The sequence below is a fragment of the Magnolia sinica genome, chromosome 3 (assembly GCF_029962835.1).
Source record: "Magnolia sinica isolate HGM2019 chromosome 3, MsV1, whole genome shotgun sequence".
In the NCBI taxonomy this organism is placed as follows: Eukaryota; Viridiplantae; Streptophyta; class Magnoliopsida; order Magnoliales; family Magnoliaceae; genus Magnolia; species Magnolia sinica.
The window spans coordinates 107,398,784-107,414,045 of NC_080575.1; the positions used below are offsets into that span (position 1 = coordinate 107,398,784).

Consider the following 15,262-nt stretch of genomic DNA (forward strand, 5'->3'; position numbering starts at 1 on the left):
CACTCATCACCAGGGCGTATACGGATTTGGTGATACCCACTTTTGAGGTCGATTTTTGAGAAGATAGTAGCATTAACCATCATATTTAGCATGTCATCAAGACGCGGTATGGGAAATCGATACTTGATCGTGATTTTGTTGATGGCCCTACTATCAACACACATCCTCCATGTGCCATCCTTCTTAGGTGTAAGAAGGGCGGGCATGGCACACGGACTCATGCTCTCTCGAATGAAACCCTTCTCTAGGAGTTCATCAATCTGCCTCTTCAACTCAGCGTGCTCCTTCGGGTTTATTCTGTAATGTGGGAGGTTTGGTAGAGTTGCCCCAGGGATTAAATCAATGGCATGCTGTATATCCCTCATAGGGGGAAGCTCATTTGGTAAATCATCAGGAAAAACATCACGAAACTCATGTACTACCTGAATGGCCTCAGTGGGTAACTCTACGCTAGTATCTGGTACACTCCCTAGTCACAAGGGCGTATATCATCGAATCCGCCTCCTTCTCTCGCTCAAATTCTTTGGCATTCAAAATATGGAGCGGTTTGGACTTGGACTTCGACTCCTTCACTTCTTTTGGGCCACTCACACCACTCTGTGTGGTGAACTCTTTTCCAGTTGTATTCTTGGGTGGTAGAGGATTTAGCTTGACCTTCTTGCCCTCGAACCAGAAGGTACACACATTTGAACGACCAATTATGGTAACATCCCTGTCATAGAGCCACGGCCTACCCAGAATGACATGGCCCACATCCATAGGAACAACATCACACCAAATTGTGTCTTTATAAGATCCGAACTGAATAGGGATAAGACAGCGGTGTGAGACTGGAATGGATGTTTCATCAACTCAGGAGACTCTATAGGGCTGAGGATGGGCTTTCAGCTTCAAGCCTAAACGACTCACAATGCTAGTCGATACCACGTTGGCACAACTACCACTATCTACGATCATCTTACAGCTCTTTTCCCCACATTTTGCATAAGTGTAGAAGATCGTGTTGCGGCGCCAGTCATCAGTGTTCTTGGCTTGAGCCAGGGCGCAACGCACAATTGCGAGGGTCAAAGACTCTTGTGCTCCCTCTTCCTCATCACTGGGGGTTCTGACTGGCTCATATTCCTCCTCTTCACTATCACTCTCTCGGGGCACTACTTCTACTTGCCCATCAATAAGGAGTACTTTGGTGCCCTCTCTCGTGCCGCACTGGTGAGCAAAGTGACCAAACCCCTGACACCTAAAACACCTAGTGGCCCCACTTCCACGTGAACTAGACCCGACAATCTCTTTACCCTTATTATCCTTAGGTTTGGGCTGAACATTAGGGGAAGGTTTGTTTTGGAATCCCGTGTTAGGTCTAGCCCCAGAGGGGTTGGCCTTAGTACCGGATTCGCGAAAGTCAAATCACCTTCCCACATATGCTTTAAGGTATTGCTCAACATCTAACACTACTTGGTACAACTATTCGATAATGTCTATGTCTTTGGCGAGCAATTCTCTCCTAATGTCAGGACGGAGGCCCATTTTAAAACGAGTAAGGGTGAGTACGGGGTCCTCATCAACCTCACAGCGGGTCGAGTACTCTTCGAATTTCTCAATATAGTCAGCAACACTCATGGAACCCTGTCGAAGAGACTGCCACTCCTCAATCAACCGCATGCGATAAGAGAAAGGGAGGTACTTCTCTTTCAACGTTTTTTTCATTTCTCCCCAATGGACTATTGGAAGTTCCCTCGCTCTTTCTTTTTTTCACTCAACCGTCGCCCAAAACCTCTTTGCTTGACCCACAAGCTTCATCTTGGTGAATCGGACTCGTCGAGCATCCGACATATCATACCACTCAAAATAGTGGTCCATATCCGCCAACCAATCTAAAAAAGCTTTAGGGTCCAAGTGGCCATCAAAAGTAGGGGCATCTACCCTAACTCCCTTGAGGAGTTGTGCATCTGGGTCATATTGATCATGATGTCCCTCACGGGGTGGGTGCACAGGTACGCGCCCATGACCAGCTCCTTGGCCGCCTCCATTCCTTGGTCTAACCTCCTGACCAACTGCCTGAGATTGGGCATCCTCCCCAGTGGTGGGGTTTGCCCTGAAGGAGGCCTCTATTTCTTCGAGGCGTTTATCTATGTGTTGTTCCAAATGCTTATTCAAGGACTCAACTTGCTGGGCTAACTTGGCCACTGTTTCTTGTAGTTGCTCCATGTTTAGTGTGGGGTGCAAACCAAAACCGCGACCTGTACGTGTGGGCATACACTGACTTGCTCAACCTAAGGACCTGCTTATGACAACTATATGTGTCGAAAAATTAAATGACCCTACGAGACTCCATATGAAGGAGACTACACACTATTACTAAAATTCAACTATGTATGATGGACTGAATGCATGAAGGACTCAAACAAACTAAACCCTAAATATGTGGTGAATTCCCCTATAAGAACCCTAGGCTTTGATACCAAATTTGACGCAGGACGTGAATTTAAATATGATATGCAAGATTTCAGGCTTAGATCACACCAATTCAGAAACAATCACACAAATTCCACATCCCACATGAAAATCCAAACATTCAATTAAAGGGGAATCTATGCAGGTCCAAGCCGACATAGGCTAGGACTGGACCAATAAAATTATAAGCCAAACGATGTCAAAGGGAAATAAAATCAACTAGTCATGCATAAAAATCAGTCCCTAATCCAAGGGATTCCTTAATTTCAATTCAAGGAACCCTAAGGTGATAAAAAGGGGCAAATCAATTAGGGATCATGTAATATAGGATTAGGATTCATAAAAAAACGGCTATGAGAGGATAAAAGAGGATAAAAACCTGAACTAAAAGATGATCCCGCCTGTGGACAGCAACAATGACCCAGACGGACGTGCGTGTGATCCCGGCCGCACGTGTGTGGGGCCCACTATTCAGAAAATGGCCACCTTGGCCCTGGTTGACCAGGGATGGACTCAAAAACCCCCAAATCTCAGCTCAATCCAATGTACGGTTTGTGCGTGGTGCTCCGCCGAAGTTTCAGCTCGCCTGCGGGCCGAAATCTGGAAACCTGCTTTAATGAAGAAATCTGATGCAACAAAAGGACAAATTCGAAGTACGGATGGTGGGGGAAGATGGAAAAAAAAGATGATGGAAGATGGGGGTGAATTGGGATCGATGTGGCTTCGCACCACGGTAGTTAGCCCTTCGAAAAGGGAGGGCTTCGCACCCACTTTTGAATTCTTCCACAACTCACGAAGAGAGCAGAAAAATAAAGTAGGAATTTTTTTATTAACCTCAATGAATGAAAAGAACTACAAAGGGTGCCTATTTATAGGGAGAACCTTATACCCAAAAACTCGCACCATGTGCGACACCTATTACTTGGCGATGAAGTAAACTAGAATAAAAACCAAACAAGGAAATCTAAAGCGTTCACGATGTTCTAAATAATAACAATAAGCAAAACTTAAAATATAAAACCAATCCGACGAGTGGGCCACGATCATGAGATCCCATGGTGGGCTTTTCTTGACTATCGGGCCACTTTTCTAAACCAAAACTTGTCTTCTAGCTAGGAGGCCTCCCTGGACGTCGTCATCGAGCCAGATCGATGGTGGGGTCCTCCTTCTGCGTACGTACGTGCGTAGGGGTGGTGGTGTGCGGGCGTGCGTATGCACGATGTCCTCATCAAAACCACAACCCTTATGGAAGTTCTGAAAATGGATGGCTCATAGAGAATAGTTGGCACCTTCAAAACTACAACGTGGGGCCTCTTGACGTGATGAGTTCTTGTCCATTGAGCTGAAGTATTATAAAGCACCCAAGGAGTTGCAACAGAAGAAAGTTTTAGATGTACTGTACAGCAACAGCAACAGCAACAGCAACAGGTTCTCGATTTGAATTGGGATCTGGATCTGGATCTGGATCTGAATCGGGATCGTGATCTGGATCTGGTTCTGGATCTGGATCTGAATCGAGATCGTGATCTAGATCTGGTTCTAGATCTAGAGTGGGATGAACAGAGGAGCGCTGGAGCAGATCAGATCTGGATCTAGATCGGGATGAACAGAGGATCGGGACCAACAACAACAGGTTCAGATCTAGATCTGGATCGGGACGACGCACATGCAGAGGGACTGGACGATGCAGATACATACACAGACGCAGAGGGACGACACAGAGGTACGCAGATGGTGAGTAGATCTGGATCGGGATGAATAGAGGTGCGTAGATGGTGCGCAGAGGGGTCGAGCAGAGGGACCGAACGACGCAGGTGCGCAGATGGGTCGAGCAAGGGCGCAGAGGGACGGACGATTCAGAGGGCAGAGGGGCCGGACGAGCAGAGGGGTCGGACGACGCAGGGGCGGTCGGATCTGACAGGTGGTGCCGGTTTTAGATCAGTGATGCTCTGATACCATATAAACCGAGAGGAGCTGAAAGCTTTTCTGTATTTGAGACAACCCAAATGGGTTGAATATATAGAGATTACAATTATTTATACAAGGAAAATAATAAAATCAAAATCCTCTACATATGGAAACTAACTATACAAGGTATACTAGCTATACAAGGTATGTGAGCCTGTCTAACAGAATCAAGGTGATTCCCAATCTTTAGTTGTGTTTTGTAGCTTGTAAATGGAATGCACCAAAATCCCAAAATAAGAATGCATTGAAATTATGTAGTATATTTACAAAGACTTGAATTTGATTACCAAATCAACTTTAATATCCCAAATTAGTGTACACATGTGATATTTGATAGAATGACTGTAATAAGCCCATTGAAATATATACTATGGAAATCTTAAAAGAAATATATACTTTAGCTAAAAGTGGTGAAATTCCAAGCCTTAGGTGGGCCGCAAGTATAAGGATCACAAATGAGCAACTCACCAATGTTTTTTAACCATCGATTGGACAATTCAGATCATTCTACTAATGTGATTTTAGTGATACAACCGATAATTAGATTATCATCATCATGCCATGTGTACAATGGATTAATAGCCTATCGACACCTTTGTTACACACGTAACTCTCCTACCTTTAAAAAGGAGCCAAAAAGGCATTTCACTTTGATTGAAATGGAATCATTGCAAAAAGGGTGAGATTTCAAAACACACTAGAAATGTGTATTTTATTTCACTTCGATTAAACTGGAATCACAACAAAAGGATGAGATTTCAAAACACACCAGAACTGTGTATTTCATTTACAATCAAATCCATGTTGCGGAATAACTTTTGGAATCTGAATGCACTCAAATACATCCAAAACAGGTTTCGTCAATTGGTCCCTGATAAAATTGGAATGGTTTTGAAAGCAAATTGAGGTGACAAAGAGAGGTTGTGAAACAAATGTTTTCTTTGGCAAAATGGGTCTCCTAGGCCCTGATTATATACACCTTGATTGGGTGCAAGAAGGGGTACGAGAGGCTGCATGAATCTATTGGCAGAAGACACATTGGTGTCTCTTCATTTAAACTAGGAATGGAATGGTAATTTACACATATTGGTCAACTCTAACCGATGTGGTCTACACACATCTACCTCAATAGTGCCAATGATCTTCTCAACTACCACCCAGGAACAATAGTACATGTAACCTCCATGCGGTCACATCATCCAATATTTAACATGGTCAACCATCTACCCGGACACCACATCACCAATAGTACATGTAACCTCCATGCGGTCACATCATCCAATATTTAACATGTAACCCAGGAACAATAGTACATGTAACCTCCATGCGGTCACATCATCCAATATTGAACATGATCAACCATCTACCCGGACACCACATCACCAATTCGGTCAACCTAGTCTATTGCAGTTGCCCCAACCACCCAAATTGTGGGTTAGACCCATGGTCCACATTGTGGCTTGAGTTAGATTGGGAAAAGTTTATAGCTTCTAATGATGATGTGCACATGTGAAATACAAAGTGTGCTCCAAGTGCCCTTGTGCTATGATCATGCTCATCGAGGACCAGGCTCATCAAGGTCGACTACCACTTCATTTAGGAGAAAGTTGCTAGTAAATAAATTTGCATGCCGTTTGTCAAGTCCCAAGATCAACTGACGGATATGTTTACAAAAGCTCTGGGTTGTATTCAACTACATCTGTTTGTCAAGCTGGGCATTCATGATATATATGCTCCAACTTGAGGGAAAGTGTTATTGGATTGTGGTTCTATGCTACACTCCATCGATGTTTAAGACATAATAGGTATTCATGCTTTTGTTACTAATGGCATTATTGTGTTTTTTTTTTTTACACCACCACATGGGTACTCGAACCCATGACCTCAGTGTTGAAACCCACAAGGTCTACCACTGAGCCATGGGTAAGGACCCACTAATGGCATTATTGTAATGATTGAAAATATGTTAATAAACAAGAGATGGGGGGAAGGGGCATGTGAACCCTAATCTCTCCTTTTCTCTTCCTCCTTTCATCCTTTTATCTTTTTCTTCTTCTTCTTCTTCTTCTTCTTCTTTTTCTTCTTCTTTTTTCAACACACCGCATAGGTGTTCATTTTTACAAAACATATCATTGAAATCAAAAGTTCAAAAACCTGTAAGGGTCATTATATTTACGAAAGATGCTCAAGGATCTTATGAAAAATAATCCCATTGGGATGTAACTGAAGGCCAATAGCCTTCAATCATTGCCAGGCAAATATCTTAGGCTTGTGGGTCCTTCATGTTAAGTATTGAAGAGTATATGGGTCAAATCAATGTCTTTAAATGGGCAATTATTTGATACATAGCTTCATAAATCATCTTCAACAGGTTAGAAATAGAAAATCATCATCTATTACTACCATATCTTGGAGGATGCAGCATGTCTCAAATAGCATGTGGAGGCTCAAGACCGAGCTTGGTGTGCCATGGCATGCTGCACTAAAGTTCCATGCATGACCCAAGTGGCATGGCCCTATGGCAAGCAACCTTGTTTCTTCCTAAACTCAAATAGCTCTGTCAAATAGGCTAGTTATTATGTGCTGTGTGGCATCACTTAGATGTACATCACATGGAAATTTTGATTTTTGTTGAAGAATATGAAAATTAAGTGCATCGTGTGTCCTTTTACAGTTGCATGAGCCAAACAGCTGAACATGCCATTTACTATTTATAGTTAGTCATTTTGACATTCATACATGTTCATATGTTATGGTTTGAAGTAGAATTTTAAGTTTTATATGATAATATATCCATTTTTCTGGCATGTGGTTGGCATGTTCTTTCCTTTTACTTATGCTTGTGTTTTTAAATTGCAGAAACACAGAGCAGGACTTGTTCAACATAGCAGGATTCATGTTTAGTGCAGTAACTTTCTTGGGCATCAATAACTGTCAATCGGTTCAGGATTTTGTGATGAAGGAACGCCTTGTATTGTATAGGGAACGATTTGTTGGAATGTACTCGTCTCATATTTATGCCCTTGCACAGGTCTTGCTACCTTTAACATTTTGAACTGTTGCAAAGTACTCATGGTTTTCAAGGAAGGAAAATAAATAAATAAATAAATAAATCAAACAACAATAAACAAGCAAACATAGCATCCTTTTTGTTTCCAGGATCTGACTAAACTTCTTTTTAAACAAGTGAGTAATATTACTATAATTATACCTAAGGATAAAAAACTGTTTCAGGATTACAAACATTTTTACTGAATATTACTATCTATATATTTGTTCCTTTGTCATTTTTTGTGGAAGTAAATGGCAAAGCTCAAATTGCAAATGCAATATAAAATTATTGGTACTATAGCAGCTTCTCAAGGAGTTACCCAGATAGACGTGGATCGCATCAAGTACAGTGATAGCCTTATTCTTTCCAATCATGTTTTTATGTGCAAATAATTCAAGCCATTTTCATGTATGGAAGTATTCTGTGTGCTTTATTTTGTCAGTCTGCCAATTATGGGTATACTGACCATATTCAAAAAGTGGGGCTGTTCCCCCCCACCCATTTTGTAAACCATCTCTACTTTGCAAGTTCATGGATAAGTCTTCATTTTTAAATCCGTAGTACCTTTTGCCATTAGGTAATGCAAATAAAAATTTTCAGAATCAATAGAGAAATTATAGAGTTATTGGATATGAGATTCTTCTTTCCCTCAGTCCCTTGATGTTTGATTTACTATGTTTTGATGATACACTTATTTTTGTTTTGCAGATAGCCATTGAAATTCCATATGTGTTTGTTCAAGCAGCCATCCATGCGATTATTGCATATTTTTTAATTGGGTTTCAGTTTTCACATAATAAATTCATGTGGTACTTTGGCACCATGTTCTTGACAATACTTTACTACACCTATCTGGGAATGTTGATTATATCCGGTAGTCCAAGTATGCAGATTGCCATGGTACACTCATCAACTATCTTCACCGTGTCCAATATCTTTACGGGTTTCTTAATACCAAGACCTGTGAGTAGTATTTTTGGTTTCATTGTTTTTTTTTTTTTGCCTACTCTTTTTTATTTAATATCACAAATGCTGTGATTCTCTTTTTATCAAAATGCATTCATGCATTTATGTGTTGTTAGCATATCATATCCTTGGGAATATATAATATTACGTGGCTGGACAATCATCATCAACACAGATTTGTCCCAGGTATTAGGGATTGGTTTCTCATGATTACAACTGGCTGGCCACCTGATATCAGGTGGCTAGACAATTATGGTAATATATCATTTCACAGAAACAACACTGTAATGTATTCTTTGGCAGTTCATCCTTTATGAAGTGGGAATGTGCTAAAATGGAGAAGATGTCTGTTTTGTAATTGGTTTTGTCGAGTAACCAACAAGAAGTCTGTTTTGTAATTAGTTTTGTTGAGTAACCAACTTCCAATCGGGGAAGCCTCTGATGCCCTGAAATTTTTGTCAATTCAAATCTTGCCATCTTTCTTTATTTTCTTGATTAATGTGCTAAAATGGAGAAGATGTCTGTTTTGTAATTGGTTTTGTCGAGTAACCAACAAGAAGTCTGTTTTGTAATTAGTTTTGTTGAGTAACCAACTTCCAATCGGGGAAGCCTCTGATGCCCTGAAATTTTTGTCAATTCAAATCTTGCCATCTTTCTTTATTTTCTTGATTAGCAAGTATTTTGTTCCTCGGGATGAAAGCTGATTCATCTGACTTTGTGATCTGTCTGGTTGAACTAATGGCTTTCATTAGTTAAGGGTATGTTGATTTGTAACCAAATCTCAGTTAAATAACAATTCAAAGTGTAGTGGTCTTTATCTGTTTCCCAGTGCATTTGGGCCAGAAAGCAGAAACCAGGTTATGTGGTTTATGTTTCTCCACCATTTCTGCTCCAAATTTTTATTCGCTGAATTTCGGGTGGGGCCTAAAATGCACTGAATACGAATTTTGTTGGATAAGCATCCTTCCCACCTTGCTACTTTTTGGACATCCACATATTACCCTGTTGAAAGTATTCTGTACTTCTTTTTCATTAATCTCTTCTAGAGCAATTTCTATAAGCAGTTCTGGGACAATTTCCAAGTATATCTCATGTCACTTCGATATTGAATTTGCAAGAAAATCATCATGTCTGTTTCCTTATCTTAATGCGCTAACACTCCAATCTCAATGCCCCTAATCACAACAGAGCATCGTCTGCAATCAATTACCTTTTTGCATGTAATATTCAACATTTTAGACTTGGAATACCATTAAATCAAGTCTGTAATGTTTAAGCATATACCCGGTGACTCTCTGACAATTGGATTCTTTAATGGCAGTATATAATCATTAGAGAGTTTATTTAATGTGCAATGCAAAGGCATCAGAACTTTCTTGAACATTAAAGTGAATTAATCTCAGCCTGTGTTGGTATAATTAGATTTTATACAGTTTGTATATGTAGGGTTATGACTTTGGGCTGTTTCACTTTGTGACCGGTTTCATCCATCTGGATGTACTAGTGAATTCAATTGTGAACGTTTGCTTTCATTAAGAGGAAATGAAAAAGGGTTAATGATGCTAATGATGCTAACCAGTATTTGTAATGAGGAAATAGCTATCAGATTCCCATTACGTTTGTCTCCAGCCCAACTTGAGAGTAATGTAATTTCAATTTGGTGCTCAGGTCGTAGTTATGAATTCTAAGGAAATTAGAATTTGGTTGTTTCCACTTTGTTAGAGTAATATGAGCAATTCAATCCAATAGTGCATTGTTAGAGTAATATGTGCAATTCAATCGAATAGTGCATCCAAACACAGCTCGAAGCAGCATCATATTTCTTGGGTTGAAAAAGAAAATAAAAAAAGACACTAGTTGTCTTCTTCTGCTATCTTGTACAAAAATAAAATCTCAATTGGATATATTGTATTGATCATTGGACTCTTTCTTGCAGCAAATCCCAACATGGTGGGTGTGGTGCTATTGGATCAGCCCATCTGGCTGGGCTCTAAATGCGCTCCTCACTTCTCAATATAGTGATATGGACAAGGAAATAGATGTCTTTGGGGAAAACATACAGGGCAATTCCTTTTTAAAAGACTTCTTTGGGTTTCACCACGATGAATTAGGTCACATCGCCATCATCTTGGTTGGCCTGCCTCTCCTAGTTGCTTCTCTCTTTGTTGTTTGTATTGCAAAATTGAATTTCCAGAAGAGGTAAAGCCAATGGAACCTTTGCTTTTCTTTTCTTTATAAATATGTTTTTAAGCTGTAGAAGAATGGTTATAGCTTCTTGAATAAATATGAATTAGTGACAAACCTTTCAGTGATTTACATTTGCAAATGGATACATCGAGCAGTCGTTAGTTGTAGGCTAGATTTTTGGACTTTAATTGGAGAATATGGAAGAGTTCATACTGATGTTACCATCGTTTTTCATCAGAAACTCGGGCAACTAGGAATTATCCTGTCAATTTCCTAACTCGGCAGAATGAAAGATGAATACGACTTTATTTAATGACTGTATATTATTATTTTGTTTGATTTTTTTCGCTTTTACTGAGATTCTCTCTCTCTCTCTCTCTCTCTCTCTCTCTCTCTCACACACACACACACACACACACACACACACACACACACACACACACACACACACACACACACACAGAGATATTTCTGCTTGTTATAAAGAGAGGGTTTCAAGTCCAGCCAGTTGGACAATAAGGTACCGTCCACCCTGCGGATAACTTTCAATCTTTCATGTGCTTGTGACGTCCAACCCATCGAATAAGTTGGCCCCATCATGAAAATCACATTGTGCAAAAATCAGCCTCCTCTCATTGAGTGGGCCACACCTGTATTTTTCCATTTATCAATGGATATATATTGTTTTCTATGGTGTGTCCACCTGATGATTAGATTGGGCTGATTTTTCACTAGGTGAATGATGGGCCCAACCTATTGGAAGGGGTGGATGTCACGTTCACTTGATAAGTTAGAAGTTATCTGCTGGGTGGACCATAACTAGTGACCCAACCGCCTGGACTTGAGACCTCTAATAAAACTACATGTCACTTGAACTGTGGTAATCAATTCAACTCCTCGATCTCGAGTTGAGAGATCAGGAATCCTCACCTATCTTTTAGATTCACAGACCAAATTCAGAAATAGAACCATCTCATTTAATTTGTTCCCAGAAACCATAAGATGATCATCTTAGGGCCTGTTTGTCAGGCACTTAAAAAATGAGTTCATCTCATTTTAGTTCATTGTAATTATATATTAAAGATAATCCTCTTTTTTTTTTTTTCGTGGGGATTAAAAAGTAATCCTCATAACCAGCAATTTATATAATATCTAATACATAATTACTATTTATCTCATTTAACTAAAATGAGATGAACTCATTTTTAAGTGGCTACCAAACAGGTCTTTCGGCATACTTTTGTCAGTAGATTTTATTTGCATCCTATTCTCAGCATAGCATTTCCACATATGGGTTTTCATACTTTCCTAGAGTTTTGGATGTTATGTCATCTACATGCACATGTGGACGAAGCATCTCTGCATGTAAATCAATATGAGTTTTGAAATGTGGCTCAAGCATGCTTAGTCTACACAAACCAATGGTGGGCGCATCCCATCCCCATTGTTCCCTGTGGTGTGGTTCGCCTGAGTTGTGAATCTGTCTTGAGTCTTTTCCTAAGCATCTAACATTGATAAAAGCAGCTGTTGGATGGGGAGAGTGGATTTGACAAATAAAACATGGTGGGCCCAGAGAGATTGGGTGCTGTGCTCCCTAATACGGGGCTGTAGATGATTCCAGTTCGAGAAACACGTTGTTTGTTATTTACTGAGCATCTACAATATATAACGTCAATAGCTTTGGATATTTTTGCCCTCCCAATTAGTCTTCAGGATATGTGTCATAAAAATGTAGCTAGTGCACAAGAATGGTTGGGATTTTGCCTCAAAAGGGATTGCTTAGATTAAACCTGCTTCACCTTTTTTTTTTTCTCCCTAATATTGTAGCCGGCATGGCATGACTTCTCTTCTCTGCATGTAGCCCATATGAAGAGGAGACCTTGGGATGTTCTGTGGCGTCAAACCAATTTGAATCATATAAAAGATAAGTCCAATTAAAAACTCACATGGGGTACCCTAAATAAAATTGCTTTCAAAATCACTATGTTTACAAGGTATGGTCCATTTAAGTTTTTTACCAAGCTGATTTTTGTAATTTCTCTTCATTGTAGTGAGTGAGACCTGATTAACGGGTATGATGAAAGATATAATATTTGGTGGTCCACACACGAACTTATAGTTGGCATCCCATTCCCACCAGTGCATGTGGTGTGGCCTGAGTTGTGGATGTTGATAATTTTTTTATCTCTTGAGCTAACATCAAGTGTATAACCCAATAAGCCTGTAAAACAGGTGTTGTTGAAGGAGTAGACTTAGGCCACCAAACTTGGCCTAAAGGCTGGTTAGCTTGAAATCTCTCCATACCATGCTAGGCCAGGCCAATGATAAATGGTTTGGTCTGAGCCATTGCCTTGGTGTATACCATATAATACATAGGTATTAATAATGTAGATTATGGAGTTGTTATACTTGTGTTTGTAGTGATGTTGGTAGAGAGACTGATGGATGATCGACAGTCACTTGACAATCCAAAAAAGAAAAAAAACAAGAACAAACTCTAATACTCTGGAAGTGCATAATAGTTCACAAACAAGCACACACTGAATGCACACCAATTATATGTGTACCATATATGAAACTTATTTATAACTTGTGCAGTGTTTGGATCATAGGTTACTTTGGATAAGCTACTTATGTCATTAAGTAGCTTATCGTGGTTTCTACTTATTCAACCAATAAGTACGTTCAGGAAACAACATACTTATCAACTAAAAAGTAGAAAAGCATCTTTAGTTTCCAACATCCCAAGTAATAATCCCTTAAGTTTGTTTGGTCCCCTTCACATCCACCATCTATCATGTGGAGCCAACCTTTGATGTGGGCCATTCATTGTGTGGGCCCCACCTTTGATGTGGGCCATCCATCATCCTGGGCCCACCTTGGATGTGGCCCATTCATTATTATGGCTCGACCTTTAATGTGTACCATTTATTATGTAGGGCCCACCTTTGATATTAGTCATCCATCAAGTGGGGCCCATCATCAATATCCACTATCCATCATGTTGAGCCCACCTTTGATGTGGACCGTCCATTATGCAGGACCCAACTTGGAAATGGGCCACTCATCATTAGGGACGACCTTTGATGTTGACCGTCCATTATGTGGGGCCTACCTTGATATGGATCATCATGTGGGGCCCATCATTATTAATTTCCCATCATATGGAGCCCACCTTTAGTGTGGACTATCCATCATACGGGCCCCACCTTCAATGGGGTTGCCCGTCATGCAAGGCTCACCTTGGATGTGGGTCATTCATCATTAGAGGCCGACATTTGATGTGGACTATATCTATCATGTGGGGCCACCTCAATGTCCACTGTCCATCATGTTGAAGCCTACTTTTGGTGTTGACCGTCCATCATGTAGGCCCCACCTTTGAAGTGAGTTGTCCATCATACTAGCCCACTTTGGATGTGGGCTTGTTTTTTTAATCATTATGGCCTTTGATGTGGACCAACTATATGTGGGCCCACACTAATATGGAGTCATCCATCATGTGGGTCCCACCTTTTATGTGGATTATCCACCATGTGAGTCCCAACTTCAATGTGGACTATCCACACCTTCGATTTGGATGGTTCATCTAGGGCCTGCTTTGATATGGACCATGAGATAGAAGTAGAAAAGTAACAAGTTAAAAAGCTAAAAACATTACTTATTAAGATAAATAGCTTTTTGCACAGAAGTTACTTTTACAATTATGCTTATCAAAATTAATTTAAGCAAAAAAAAAAAACTTAATTACTTAATGTAAGTTAAAAGGTAACTCATTTGGTAGTATCCAAACTGGCCTCTAAGGCCACACAGTCTTGTTCCTACACCTAGCCCAGCCCTAGTCTGACCTCTAGAGGGCTGGCGGGGGCTATGTAATATATTATGGCCTGGAGCAGGTAGTAGGGTTCAAGGGCCGGCTGATCCCGTCTTGGCCCTAGCTCAGCCCATTGCCACCGGTAATTCCCTCATTGGCAGCCATTACTGCACTTGCGTCCCATGCGACCCACACTTAGCAAACGCTTTCGGTGATCTAGGCTAGCCTATCTGGTGCGTGAAATCTACTTTATCCAAACGGCGGGAAAGAGGAAGGAGTATTAGGCAGCGGTGCAACAAAATCTCTATAAGTTTCACTGTGAGATTTGCATGTGAGATCTGATCCGTTCATCATTAATTATGCCGGCTCATGTTGCAAGGTGATCCAGAAATCACGCGGATCAAAAACCCAACCCAAGTGCACCGCACCACAGATAACAATTAAGATGGGATGTACACCATTGATCAGGCTGGAATTTATTTTATTCCTTCAACCTGGATGAACTCAACTTATTAAGTGGTTGGGGGTCATATAAATATGACGGTGGGCCCAGAAAGATTTAAGCTTGGGCGAGCAACTTAGACACAGCACGGTGGCCTCACAGAGCCTTTAGTTGCACCACATGCTTTTCAGGTACTGTTAAACTCGGAGACTTGCCGGTAACATCGCTGTGCTAAAACATAGGCCATTTGTTGTGAATGCATTGACATGCACAACCGACAGAAGACAATGCAATCATAAAGACGATGACATGAGAGAGAAGACAGGCTTCCGAGAAACACGATTTTATTATTCCTCCCCCCATCTGTTTAAGAACGTTCACA

General features: G+C 40.6%; 1 protein-coding gene across 1 annotated transcript in view; it reads left to right on the forward strand.

The window, feature by feature from the left end:
- Positions 1-10,749, forward strand: part of LOC131239053 (pleiotropic drug resistance protein 3-like) — a 67,172-nt gene extending 56,423 nt beyond the window's left edge. The window contains exons 14-16 of the mRNA XM_058236613.1: positions 7,279-7,450; positions 8,180-8,434; positions 10,374-10,749. Coding sequence (XP_058092596.1) covers positions 7,279-7,450; positions 8,180-8,434; positions 10,374-10,640 — 694 coding nt within the window. The 3' untranslated portion in view covers positions 10,641-10,749. The remainder of the gene's footprint in view (positions 1-7,278; positions 7,451-8,179; positions 8,435-10,373) is intronic.
- The last annotated feature ends 4,513 nt before the right edge of the window (positions 10,750-15,262 follow it).